Below are 15,158 nucleotides of genomic sequence, written 5' to 3' on the forward strand. Positions count from 1 at the left end.
TCAAGTAGAACATACTAAGCATTAAAATACTAGCCACAACACTTTGAAATAGCAGAGGTGGTTTTGCAAGCACATTTGCACACATTTTTAAGACACAGTTTATAATACAATACATGGTTTTATTTGACATTTCTAAATTATAAAAGTAATTCCAAGTAATTTTATCTCATTGATAAAAACATATGGCATTTGAATTGTTTTTTTTTTTTTTTTAAACAAACTTGGGACCCAGATTAGCACTAAAAACGGGTCAAAAAGTTTGACTACCAAATCAAGTCCAATCCACAAGCACAAAATAAAGTTTATAGTTAAATAAGGTGAAACTCAGAATCAAGAGACAAAAAACGAAATACAGACACTGAGTAGGTAATTAGATTCTGCTTTTTAATGCAGTTATATTACATAATTAAACAAATCTGTTCAAAAGTAAGGCGTTAATAAATGATCTCAGATTAAACATAGTATGGATAGCCTTAACTAATTAAATTTAGCAAATGTACAGTTCGGTTTTTTGGTCACTAAAATGCCCTGGCATTCAGGACTTTTACAAGGGGATTAAGGCAGCTAGTTCCTAATCAACCTGAAATTCCTTGAACTAGCCCTGTCTAAAAATCAATGGCTAAATGACTCTCCACTAACATTTCATAGCGGTTTCCAGAAAATAAAATAGTATTTCAGGAGGTGTTTCTCTAGACAAAAATTAAACTCACCTGGTATATCCTTGTCAGCCATAAGTAAGCTGTCTCTAGGTGCTGCACTAAGAAAGAAGCCCTGCTTTCTTTCAGCCAGCGTGGTTCGAGAAGACATATATTGGCTTTTCCCATATGTTTTCTCATAGGATTTTTGTACCTCATAGGATCCTGGTGGTGGAACTTCCTGTAATAGAACAGAAATAATCAGCTGAAACAATGCAGAATTAACTCAGTAAATTCTTAAAAATTGAATTACAACATGACTGTGGATAAGTGCAAGTTAGAGGAAAACACCAACTGCGAGGAAAACACCAACTGCAAAGAAAACTATGGTATTTTTTACCTTACAATTATGTGTTTTTGCTATAAAAATATCCARTCATATTTTCAGTGGTTCAGGAAGCATGAATATTACCTACTGGTGTTCTTCCCATTATCCTTGGAAAATCTTGATAAGCAAAAAAGATTTATAGAAGAGGGAGCAAACCACAAAACTCTCAAATTCTTCTCAGTATCTGAATATAAAAAAATTCTCAGCCATCCCTGGTTTTCTTCTCACCTTTCCACTGCTCTAAAATCCCCACCTATCAAATACAATCTAGACTCAGAAGAAATGCAATGACCAGACTCTGTCTGGCGTTAGCCTGTATAGGCAATACTGTGAATGACTGGCAGTAAGATCATCCGCACTTTTCAGTTTAAGTTCATCATTTTTAAAAAATATAGAATATCAATGCAATATAGAATTAGAGTTAATCTTTTTACTCCATAATATTTAATTGAACTGCTCTTGTTTTATTCTAGTTGGGGAGTTTGTTATATTTATTTTAAAAGATAAACCTGCTTACTTCAGATTCAGTAATTTCAATTAGGCTAAAACATTTACTCTTTCATCATTTTTAAACCTTTAGTGCTATCCTCTGGCATTAATAATTTAATCAACATCAAAGCAACATAATTATGAAGAATTATGATAAATCATGCCTGATATTTAAAGTGTTGTACACCAAAGTCTAACAGTTTAATAGCCAAAGCTTCCCTGTGGACATTAAAACATTTCATTTATGTTTAACTGCAAGGGTTTTTTTTGTTTGTTTKTTTTTACTTTCCTTATTTCCTTCTGTTGTATCATAATAAATACTTTTAGGAAAAAGTCTTTCCTTTTAAATTTAAGTTGGCCCTTACTCTACATAAAGGTGTACTCCCTGTTTATGGCATTACATCTCCCAAAATAACCACTGCTATGATCCAGAAGATAACAAATTCAAGCAAGGAACAAATGGAAGGAACAAACACTTTAAGCAGGCTTATCCCGGACTCTTCAGCTGCAGAACCTCTTCTCAGCTTCACAGAAGAAAAGCTTTTTTTTTTTCTACGTACATAATGTCAGAGGTGCTAATAATGCAGCTATCAGCTAATACTACTTAAGTTGTATACTCACAAAGAAAACCATATATTTTATTTAAGTCTGYAGGAATAAGTTAGAAATTTATTCTGCATTTACAATAACTCTGTATATATCCTTTGTGAGAGCAGATGTTCTCTGAAATGACATGGTCTTTCTCTGGCTAGATGACAGTTGTCTCGCAGCTCAAATACTCAGCATCTGAGTGCTTAATATTAGAGATCAATCTAAAAAAAAATAAAGAATGCAAAACCAGAAGAGCATACCTATYGCACATTCCTAACTCCTCAATAAACCTGCAAGGCAGATGACAAAGTCCCATCAGTATTTTCACATGAAACATGCATCAGCAGACAGTGAGGTAGATGAAAACTGGCTGAACTGCTGGGCTCAAAGGGTTGTGATCAGTATGACGAAGTCCAACCAGAGGCCAGTCACAAGTGCGGTACCCCGGGGTTGATACTGGGGCCAGCACTGTTTAACATCTTCCACTATTGACCTGCATGATGGGACAGCGTGCACCCTCCACAAGTTTACAGATGACACAAAATTGGCAGGAGAGGCTGATGCTTCAGATGGTTGTGCTGCCATCCAGAGGGACATTGACAGGCTGGAGAAAAGTGCTGACAGAAATCTCATGACAATCATGACAAGAATATGCAAAGTCCTGCACTTGGGGAAGAAAAACACCATGTACCAGTCTCATCAATGCCTATAAATACCTGGGGCAGGGCGGGGCATGACTAAAGGAGACAGAGCCAGACTCTTCTCAGTGGTRTCCAGTGAAAAAACAAGAAGCAATAGGCACAAATTAAAATACAGAAAATGCCACTTAAACACAAGAAAACTCTTTTGCACTATGAAGGTGGTCAATGCAGGTTGCCTGCAGAGGCTGTGGAGTCTCCATTCTGGGAGATATTCAAAACCCAGCTGGACACAGCCCTGAGCAACCTGTTCTAGTTGAACAAGCTCTGAGCAGGGGGGTTGGACTAGGTGATCCCCAGAGGTGTCTTCCATCCTCAGTGATTCTATGAAAGAGAGTTAGCAGCTGCATAAAGTGATGTCTCATGAGAACAGCAGCAGTAATCACATCCCAGATCAAATGCAACTGCTTGAGCATGACCCCATGGAGGAGGGTGCCTACATCATGGGTGTAAGGAGAAGAACTGTTCTTTCCTCACTACTCCCCAGTCACCTACATGTTCCCACCTCTTCCCTTTGTTAGTACGAGTGATCATGCAGCCATACAGAGAGTCAGATATGAGAACTGAAACAAAAACAAAACCATGAAAACCATGGGGGGTGGGGGGAAGGAACATAATTTTGAGCTGATGCAGCCCACTACATAATACACAAGCTCTAGCGAAAGTAAAAGGCTGCAGCATCACCTTAAACCAGTTTTTAAACTACACTCTCAAAAGCAGAACAAAGTGCTAGAGCCAGGTTCTACAATTCAAAAAAGACTTGCAGAGAAAAAACAAGTGTTGACAGACAGAAGAATAAAGGAATCCTTTCAGAGAAAAAAAAAAAAAAGCAGCAAAAGAAAAGATTCCATGATTCAGATGAAAAATTACRTATGGAAAGGAAAAACACAGCCTTCTTAGATGCCTCTGTTATGAGGCCAAAGAACATTCAGGAGTGCTGAAAAAATGAATATACATGCTTTATTGTGTTTTTCCAGACCCAGATATATATTTCTTATCCTATTTAAAGGAAAACATGATTGTTTTGACAGCTTTTACAAAGTTCGGGGGTGGGGGGGAGTTAAGCAGCAGTCACTACTTGCTTCTATAGAGGTAAATGGTAATTTAGACTTCCCAGGTTAGATTTCAGAGAAAAAGTAGGTTAGCTTACTAGCTGATCTGACACACACAGTACCTGGACTCTAACAGGCCTTAGAGAGTTTAAGCATATCAGCCCCATGTGTAAAGCCCAAAATAAGTCTGTTGTAATACCACACATAACCACTCCCTTTAGCTTGGAAAGCTGCATGCATATGGAATAATTTAGATTGGAAGGGATCACCAAAGGTCACGTATTTCCCACCTCCTACTCAAAGCAAGGTTGCCTTCACAGTTAGATGAAGTTGATCAGGGCCCTGTCCAGGCAAGTACTGAAAATCTCCAAGGACGGAGATGCCATAGCCTCTCCAGTCAGTGTGCACCGATGCTGCATCACTCTCCTTGTGAAGAATCTTGTCTTTACATCTCATCAGAATTCCCCATTCTGCATCTTGTCTCTGTACTGCTTGCCTGTGCACCTCCAGGAAGAATCCAGCTCCACCCTCCCCATAACCCTCTTTGGATAGTTGAGGACTACAATGAGATTCCTCTTTAATCTTCTCTTCTCCAGACTAAACTGACACAGCTCTGTCAGCCACTTCTTGTGTCCTGTGTGCTCAACCCCCATAGCCATCCTGGTGGCCTTCTGCTGGACTCTCTCCAAAACATCAGTGTTCCTCTTGTAGTAGGGATCTCAACCCCAGACTCAGTACTCCAGACGCAGTGTTACAAGAGCTGAGTGGAGAGAGACTCCGTTGACCTGCTGGCTACATTTTTACAAATATAGCCCAATATGTGATTAGCCTTCATCACTACAAGGGCACACCTCTAACTTGTCCACCTGGAACCCTAAGTCCTTCTCTGCAAAGTTGCTTTCTTGCCAGGTAACCCCAACTCTAATATTAGATGGGTTGGTCCATCCTAGATGCAGGAGTCCGCATTTGCCTTTGTGGAACTTTGAGATGGATTTCTGTCATCCCTGTGAGCCTGTCAATATCCTTCTGAATGGCAATCCAACCTCCAATGTGTTGACTGCTCTGCACAATTTGACATCATCCACAAAATGTGATCTCTCTTCCTCTGAGAAGGTGGAATGTGCATCGTGCAGAAGGAGATAGTAAACGGATTTCCAAGTGAATGTCACACAACCTGACTCCAGAACCACAGTCAGTTTAATCACACTTGCACACAAAGCAGTGACAACCTGTAACATATGTTACTTTTGGCACCTGAGCCAGATTTTCTGTATAGATTTGAACTGTTCCCTCTAGTTTGCTCAGAGTTAGAGATGTCTAATACAGCACTGCATTATGCCAGAATGGCATGCACTACAGTTAATATCAGACAAAAGTAGGTTTGTATCTATTAACCAGGGTTTTCACCCCAGAATATAGATGCTAGCAAAGCARTCATAATCCCCTAGCTTTAGGAAAGAAATACTGTTTCCCTGCAAATGAACACCTGTTGCAGCATGCTGGTGAAATGAGACAGAGAATGTTACTTATGTCCAGAGAGCCCTATAAATGGATAAACAAAATATTTTCACAAAGATGTACCACAGGAGCATCTCTTCTAAAATTCCACAAAAAGCATTAAAACTTCTATATACAAGGATTTAAAATTTCTTACTTTAGAGTATGTTAGCCAATAGTGTACCTAAAGGTACAAAAGGTGCAAAAAGGTTCATGAACTGTAGTACCTCAACATGCTAATTCAGAATTACTTCAGTTGAAATTACTCTTTTTTCAAGATACTGTATTTATTAACTTGTTTGCTCCCATTTACATTTCTCAAAACGCTCTAAGCACAAAACAGACGTTAAAAAATTTTTAACAATGTCCTGTCAAAAACAGTGAAAGGCAACTGACGAATTAGATATATTCCATATATTGCAAAATTAAGTTCACTTTCCATCTAGTGTAATTTTCATGTCTGGCATATCAGTCACAGTAACTGACAGCACATCTTGCATTTGGAACTTACCTTCACAGTTTTCAGTTTTAAGAACGTAATCAGTTTTACCCTGGGCAATTTCTTCGCTGTAAGTGTATAACAAACCTAGTCAAACCTTTTCTGTGAGTTTTCTCACATATTACCATCACAATCAAACAAGATAAGTAGGGCAATAAGGGAAATCTTTGGGGATTTTTAAAAATAGTTTTCCTTTGGTTTTCTTTCCCAGTCATTTCTGAGTTGGTCTGCCCGTTCTCAGAGGCACTGATTTCACTTCCTCAAACTTCATGCAGTTGCACATAAGACAAAATGCAAAAAGTGATTACTCAGCCCTTTATAACTTTCCAGCTTCTCCCATTCTCCCCTTATTTGTGGGAAAAAGGGTTCTTTATCTTCACATTACCAAGTAGACGAGCTTTTAAGTTACAGTCTCATTTGTGCTAAATGAGACTGTCTGTTATACACATTAAGCAATTAAATTGCCATTACGTTACTGGCATACTGGAAGTTATTGGCTTCAAATTCTCAGTTATTTGAACGTGTTCATGTTTCACTACAGTTCTGAAAGCAGAAAAACGTAAAAATAGTTGTGATATATTAGCCACCAACACTAAAGGACAGTGCCTTAACACTGCAGTTGTCCAAGACTTTAGTTCTAGGTGACTTCTATTTAAACCCTAGAAGGGGGCATGTGGGTGTTCTGGATTTTTTTTAAACCTAGAACCTCAAGACTAACGCAACCAACCATAACTCCAGTCCAGAATATAGTGTACATTAAATTTCACTTTGAGTCACATATATAGCTCAAGCTGTTAATAAAGGAGCTGAAGTTGCACTTTTATCAGGACTGTGTCACCATGGTGGTGGACAATGGTCTAACAATGAAGGCTGATAAATTCACCTTTACTTTCTGACTCCTCCAAGGAATAAGACCCTGAAAATAAGAAACGTTCTGTTGCACATCAGATACTTAATAATCTATATACTTCCTTCTAAGCTTTCTTTTCTTCACCTGTCATTTGAAAATTTTCTTTCAGCCAATTAAAAATATTGTGCCAGGTCAAACTGAACACAGTAGTTTAAGTACAACTAGTAGTGGAATTAAAGAAAACTTTATTTACCACTGCATTTGCAAAGTCATGTTTTAAGTTTCTAAAACCCTTCTTCACTTTTCTAGCTTCCTTTCAGAGCCAATTTTTTTTTTTTAATCCCACAAGTAGTATTCCATTTACTTAACAGAAAAAAAAAAATTAACTAGCTTCTAAGTAGTTCAGAAAATTCATGAAAAGAATCTCTCTGAAAACAATGCAGGAGAAATAGACCAAAAGTGCTCCCTCAACTAGTCTGATCAATTCACACAATGACGTCGAACTTCTGACTTTTGTCTCAGGACTGCAAAATTCCTATCTAGTTTTTATAAAACATCTTTTATAAAATATTCAGGAATTGTTTCTAGTAGAGGTTACACATATTGTCAAGGTTAATAAAACAGAAACACCAAAAGAAAGTTTGGAACTCTCTTATCATCTAGAAGTTTGACTTTATTTTTTTTTTTAGCATTGTTATTCCAAATTTTATGTCCTTTGAGGGAAGTAAAATGGAGAGAAAATGCATCTTGTCTAGTRTACACATATGAGAGCAAAAATAGCCCAAATAACACTTCTTTCCTAAGAAATATAGCTACCAGAGAGACAAAAACAATCACTCTGAAGAAAGACTTTGATGATCTCAACTATGACTGACATACCATAATTATCTCTTCACCAATTCTATCCAGCTTACAACAAATATGAACAGAGAATTCCTTCTCTGAGGAGAACTGAAACAAAAGGATTTTGATAAATTGGGTAATTTCACTTTACCAACCAGCTAGCTAACACAAATACTTGGAATCTCAAGTACATCAAAAGAGAAGCATATACAAAGTATAACACACAAATGTCTAGTATATAGAGCGTATAACTGATCTTTTCTTTTGAAGGTCTTCTGCAAATGTGCTTATAATAGAGGAGCAACAAAAAGTTAGTATATAAGGAATAGCAAACAGGTCAATATTTTCTTTACTTCAAATAAAAGCCAGTTCAAACTGATGGCATATAATGCTTCTTATTGGAAGGTTTACCAGGCTTCAGCAGAATTGCTTCTCTCCTCAAGCACGTATAAATGCTTCTGTCCCAGAAAAGAGCTCCGGTGTTGGCAGATGAAAGAAAATATATGAATTTGCCATCTTCATGCTGTGTTAACATAAAAGCTAATTCAGAATGAAGTAAACAGAACTAGAAGCTCTTAAATCTTATCTTGCCATATCACCCTGCTAATGTAATTATGATTGCTTTGATTTTATCCTACCAATCCTCTTTCTCTGTAATCTGAAGAGAAAAATAAAGATATGTGGAAAAAAAACCCACCAACTATTCCTGAAGTGCAAAATAAAGGTGACTGGTACAAACCATTCTTCAGCAGAATCCCAAACATTCATTCTGGCTACTTCTATAAATAAATAAATAAATAAATAAATAAATCCATCTCCTAATGTCACCCCTATCCATGACAGGCATCTAATAATCTACAGAGAACATTGAGAAACCATCTTTTCAATTCAGTTCACCAAGTTCAGAATTGTTTTTTGAGTTTTTTCATCGGGTACAAATCAGCCCTAGATCCAGGTATAGTATTTAGGCAGGCATTTCTGTGTTCTAAAAGAAACAACCCAGCAATTCTCTCTCTTGTGAAGTCTTGGATGAATCCATACCAGACTGATGCAGGTGGCCAGATAGATCATTAAACAAATTTGCATGGTTGTAAATACAATGATTTTAACAGGACAGTTCTGTAATATAACTCTGTAGTATGTATAGACAACCTAAAGCATTGATCTTTTGAAAAATTTGGAAGAAAGAAAGAAAGAATAAACAACAGTTCAGATATAGCCTTTCCCATATATGCATGTACTTGGAGATGTGGGGTGGTTTTCTCATCTTAAAATTTTATTTTGTTTCCAGGAACATGTTTTATTCAACTTGAAACATTATGCTTTGTCTTCAAACATTTTTAACAAAACATAAAGAAACAAAGGGATAGTCTTATACTGTCCTAGCCGCCCCTCTCCTTTCCTTTTTACTTAAYATCCTGTGCTTAGGGCATTACCTGTTGCCAGAGAAAAATCTGAAATTATATCTCCTTGCTACTAGCAGGCTATAAATTAATTATTCCAGTACCAGGTGATCTCATCATCCTCTCTTAATGCTCCTCTACAGCATCCACAATACATCCATTAGTCAAAGGAATAATAATTCAGATATAAAACACATTTGATTTTGTTTATATGGAAAGCAGTGACCAGAGTAAAAGGGAGGAAGCGTCCAGAATACCTGAGGAAACACACACCTACACACGTGCATCAGTCCCAAGTGATCAACTGGCCGTAAAGTCCTTAGAGATTTGTGCTTTAAGGCAGACAGTGTCTTGCAGCTTCAACTTAGACAAATCCCACTGCTGCTTCCAGCTTCTGTCCTTTTATAGCTTCTGGGTGGGTAGGCCGAGCTCCTGCCAGAAGCTACCGGGTCACAGACTTCTGCTCTTCACTGACTATAGCCCAGCCTGACCTAGTTCTCACTCGTTCTTCCTCACCCACACTGAGGGGCGACAACGTTTAGCTCAGCCTGCAGAGCAACACATGGACACTCATTAAGCCTAGTAATTACAGCACCAGCTTCGGAAACAGAAACACAGGGGGTCCAGCCCATCCTCCAATGAATGGCCACTTTTCATACAAAGTAAAAAAAAAAAACTTCTTGGAAGAAGAATTAACAGTCGTAAATTTTTGAAATGGTATCCTGAATATGGCATCAAACCCAATATAAAATAATATCAACAGTATAAATAAAGAGCCATAATAAAATTACATTATAATAGGCCAGTCTTCCAAAACACTGCTTCAGCTTCATGTACCTAAAACCAGCATTGGGCTGCAGTAGGTGAAATACTACCTCATACAAACCAATGCCTTTGTTCCACTCCAGTGGAACAAAGACTAAGATTACGTAAAGTAAGACAGCTTTCAAGCTATTACACAGGAACAGTACACAAGTGCACATTTACAATTACCGCATTTGGCCAAAACACACTGTTAATGAGGTCAAGAGTTTGCTGCTTTGTAGTTCAAGTCCTGAAACTCCATTTCAGGAAGAAACTCTCCTCAATCTGGTATTTTTACAACTTTTGAAGTCTTGAGATAAATGGAAAATGTCATGTTAGTGTATAACCTTTGGCTGTGGCTTAGATGACTGCAACAATTTTTGACAACAGACAAGAATAGTCCCCACTGACTAGTCTCTGCATAGTCCACACAGATGATCTGACAAGCTTCTGAGGGACTACAACACAAATAAGAGACGAAGTATTCCTAGTCCCCATGCCCTGCTTTTCTGTGTACTTTTATGAATCATCTGTAAACACATCACCTGCCAGGAGGCCTAAGACAAAAATCAAAGCACATAAGTTAAAAGGCCTTTCTTTCTTTTTACTTTTCTTCTTTTATCTCAGGTCCATATGTTTCTACATTTTATTCTCATTTTTGCTTAATATACAGCAGAGCTGGAAGCTGACAAATCCAATAGATGCCATCATCTTTATCTGAATACCAAGTACCTCACATCTTCATTATTTGAATAACTAAAAAATGACTTCCTGATCATGTCTTAGTTTGTTGACTSTTCCCAGGTGCCTTTTATATTTTCACTTGGCTGCCCATTTCCACTGGGCAATAGACACAATAGATTGATTGGAATTTTCCCGATATGCAATATTTATCAAGGGACAGAAATTCTTCAGAGAAGACTCTTTAAAAATATAATCATATTCTTCATAGTTTTCAAATCAATTTCAAATATCTAAATGCATAAAGACTGTCATGTAATTGTAACTCAATTTGATTCAGAATATAATGCAATTTTACTAATATCCATATTAGACATAAAAAGATGAGGTACCTTATAAAGGGCTACATCATTCATTAATATTATTGAGGAACTGCCATACTAAAAAGTTACTTCTGACTTTTTCCATGTATTTTGCAGGATTAAACTTAATTGTCTTTTGCATTATTTATTGCATAATTTTTAAATGTCTGTATCATAGTCATTGTGAATCTTTAGCTTAATACATCAAAGGGAAATAGAAAAAAATCTAGCTATCATATTCAGGCCATGCAAGTAGAGAGTACAAATATTGCCAATTCTATCAACCATTCAGATCCAAACAACAGCTGGTTACTTTTAAAATCTATAGATAGAACCTTTAAATATTTTGAAGATTTAAGCAAATGTTATACTTTAATAGCTCAGTTTCTATCTAAGTCACAGAACCATAACATAATTTAATAGAACTGTGCATGTCATGTATACAGATTAAAGTGAGTATTTGTACATATGGGTAGGCACATGTCTCTGAATTACTTGAATTTTCTAATTACAACTAAAGTAAAAATAAATAAAACAAAATGTATTTTAACTAACTGAATCTATATTTTTGTCATTAATCTAGATATATATTTGGTATTAGCATACGACCTACAGAAAACTAAACCCAAACCATGTCCTGGCCTAATTTAAAGTTTTGCAAATCCACAATCAAATCTAGGTACTCTAGAAATGACAAGATTGAAAGCAGACTTCATCCTATGGTTTTGAAAACTTGGTCTTTTTCAAGATGCTTAAATTAGCTGGTCAAAATATGAAGTTCAAGGAAAAAATACATATAAATGACTATATGCTCAGTAGTACACAGTCTTCATTTGCTGAAGTCTCTTAATCTCTCACAGTCACTATTTCCTCAGTCACTACTTTCACCAGAAAATACCTTATTGTAGAAATCTTCAAGAAAACAGATGATCATTCAGACTTACTTGGACAGAGAATACACAAACTGTGCACAACCAAAATCAAATCTCCAATCTGTATTAACAGAGTTACTATGTAATCGATTTTGTATTTTAGACAGTAAATACAAAAGTAGTAAAAAATAAATAAATAAAATTCACTGTAATAGGACATAGTAGCTAGTTTCAAAAATGAGAGTAAATATATGATCAAATCCTCATGTAACCTTTTTTAAAGAATTACAGAACCTGTTATTGCCTTCAAGTTCAGCTATCACTATCACACTTAACAAGAAAAAAATTTCATGTGCCTTTATTATGCTGATTATGCAATCAAACCCAGTACAAAATACAAGAAGAAATAGACAATATATACAATAAACATGAAGGTAGTAATATAGGTATTTGTTCTAAACAGAATGTAATATAGGGCTGTTATTTCTAATTATTTCTTAGAAAGCCTAACTCAAAAGAGATTTATTTTAAAACTTACATTTTTAACAAGTTATCAAGACTCAGTAATAGTTCAATAAATTATTTTTCCAATGTAATGGAGCTGTATTTAGGCAACACAGAGGAAAAGTCAGAGACAGTAGGCTACTTGGCATGGGTAAAAGTAAGAAAAAAAGACAGACTTTTTCTTAAAAAAAAGTTTCAGTATTGTTCAGATCTTTCAATTTAATAAACAACATATGGCAGTCTTGAAAAAGAAGCTATACATAAGCCATACACCATCAGAATACACATCTGCCATAACTCCCCCTTGCGATATTCAGTTTACTATTATCAAGTATCATGTCATTCAGTTGCACATACACTTTATCAGCTACGCATGCTACTGTGATGTAATGCTTTGGAAATTTTTCCAAAAGGAAAGGAATCAATTTTTAATATTGACAAAATGCTCTTCTCTACTTTTTCATTATTCGAGACATTAGATGCAGATTTGGCATCTCTTCCTTTCTGAAGGAATTGGCACAAATATGGGGGTGGGGGAGGAAAGGGGAAGGGGAAGAAAATCTGCTGCAGTTATCACAGGGCTTTTGTAGACTTTACTTCTCAAAACACACTGAGTTGATACAAAGATATAAAAATCCTTTCAATGCTCTTAAGTTAATTTCTTTTTCTTCTGTACAAAGAGCAAACTAAGAAAAGTAGTTCTGAAAACTATAACTCAATGGGAAGCTACTTTAGAATATTTTCTTCCAGTCATGATGTACAGTGGGAAGACACATAAGCCAAAACTAAAGGACTCGGTATTTCCCATACAAGTAAGTAACAAAAAGCTACATTTATTATTTGCCATTTTATGCTCCTACAAAAGCAAAGTGTATTTACAGCTCAGTATCCACTTCTATTCAAAATGTTACAACTTCCTTGAAAAACTGACTTCTAGTTCAAATATATACAATAATTTAAAAAAAAATTATTGTACCTAATTTAGCTCCTTTTTACAGTTAAACAAGAGCAAACATTTTGTCCTTTCCAATATTTTGCTTGTGGTGGTGGCACATAGTGTAAACACTCAAGTTGTTTCTTTCTCTTGCAGCAAACGAAATGATAGAATTGGAACAATTTCTCACTTGGTAAGATTGACTTCCAAAGTGGAGAGTATATCATAGGATTAAACTCTTTCCCTCCTGTTTCTTAGACAATAACAAGTACAGGCAAGCAGCCAAAATCAGAATCTAGATACAATTTCATCTGAAGGGAAGCCTAATTCCTTTATAGACATAGATGGGGAACTTGAACTTTTATTGACAAACGTACGGATATATATCAGCAAGTTTGAAACTATAGCCTAAGGCCTGTAGTGACTCAGTTTCCAAGGAAAAGCATAAGCTACTGTAAAAAATTAAAAGACTACAATGAAACATCACAGGCTAAACAAAACTGTAATGTTGAAAAAGTAAATAACCAAAAATCTTGTATGATTTTATACTCATTCAGAGAGCCAAGGCAAAGAACATATACAAGTTTCTTATGCAACAACCACAGGTAAGCATCTCAGAACTTGACCTAAATCCGATCGAAATTAAGGTAGTGACTTCCATTGTTTTCAGTACATTTTGAAACACCTTTAAGCCATAGAGAATTGCAACTATTCACAGCTTTAGATTCTAGATATTTAAGAAGTTTTAGGGTAACATATACAGTTAGCAGTAGCATATTTTTTACAGTAAAATTTCTTTCAAAGTTTTGGAATGGATGAACTAAGGATTGCTTTCTACATCTCACTTACTAGGACAAAATAATACTAGAACATCCATCCATCCAAACATGCTTCTCAGATACTATGAAGGAGATGCTGGAAGAAGTAATAGTACAATATTTTAAGGTCTCATTATTAGAAAAGTTACTAGTCATCTTAAGCCTAAGCATAACAGTATGAAGTTCTCCAAAGGTGGCACTGCTTTCAGGGATAACCTCAGAAAGAAAGAAATGGTTTTAGTATTGCCACTGCTTCCTCAAGAACATATCAAAACAAAAGACATTTGAATCTAAGTAAATCTGTTCCCTCATGCCTGACAGTCACACACACCTATATCTTGGTGCTTTCTAAGTATTTAAGGAAACAGAGAACTTTCTAATAAATTAGGTATTACTCACATAAGAAGAAATTAATTTTGAACTGTTCCTTGAAATTCTGTTTTATAAACATATAATTCAGAGCAAATCTGTATCTGCAGTGTTTCAAAGATATTTCTATTATGAAATAAATGTACTTTGTACTTGGATGTAGGAACAGGGCCAAAGCTGTGCTTTGAAGTCCTATAACCAGACTCATGTATAATATGAATAGTTGGGGGGGGGAGCAGGGGGCATATAGAAGACATGAATCTTGATTAAAGGTATTTTTTCAAATAAGTTGTGATGCAAAACATTCAATTGTCAGGTAGCAAACTCTTTGCACTGCACATCGACAGTCTCTGTAGACTCAGATGATTTGTTCATAGTAACTCATGTTACAGTGCTTTAAAGACACCTGTCTGACTTGATTAATGCTGCCCTGCATCTGCTGGGAAACAAAAGTTCCTTCTGATGACAATCAACACTCAGTAAATCAGATCAAGAAATCGATGTAGCATATCCATCAGTATGAACAATTAACTTCAAAACCTATTGCTTATTAATGGAGAAGATGCAATATATTGCACCCAAGACAGATATACCACAGTCCAATCCTCTATGGTTTTAATAATCCTCCTTCCACTAAATAAAAAGAACAATAATGAAACAGACAGTAATATATACCTAGCACACACTAGGCAACTAGGTCTAAAACACAAAATCCTTGGTATTTCTTTAATTTTTTTTTTAAACCAAAAAATCCACAATAATGCAATTATAGAAAATTTGTGAATGGATCATGAAAAAAGTAGCGAGAATGCAATATTCATGTTTAGGAATACAAAAATGCCAGTAAAGACAGAAAGGATATTGAAATC

General features: G+C 35.9%; 1 protein-coding gene across 1 annotated transcript in view; it reads right to left on the reverse strand.

Annotated features, from left to right (window-relative positions):
- Positions 1-710: 710 nt before the first annotated feature.
- STPG2 (sperm tail PG-rich repeat containing 2) overlaps positions 711-15,158 on the reverse strand; it is a gene marked incomplete at its 3' end in the record, with an annotated part of 87,686 nt that continues 73,238 nt past the window's right edge. Inside the window, 1 exon segment of the mRNA XM_026078466.1 lies at positions 711-876. Coding sequence (XP_025934251.1) covers positions 711-876 — 166 coding nt within the window.

The sequence above is a fragment of the Apteryx rowi genome, unplaced genomic scaffold, assembly GCF_003343035.1.
Source record: "Apteryx rowi isolate R43461 unplaced genomic scaffold, aptRow1 scaffold_48, whole genome shotgun sequence".
Classification (NCBI taxonomy): Eukaryota; Metazoa; Chordata; class Aves; order Apterygiformes; family Apterygidae; genus Apteryx; species Apteryx rowi.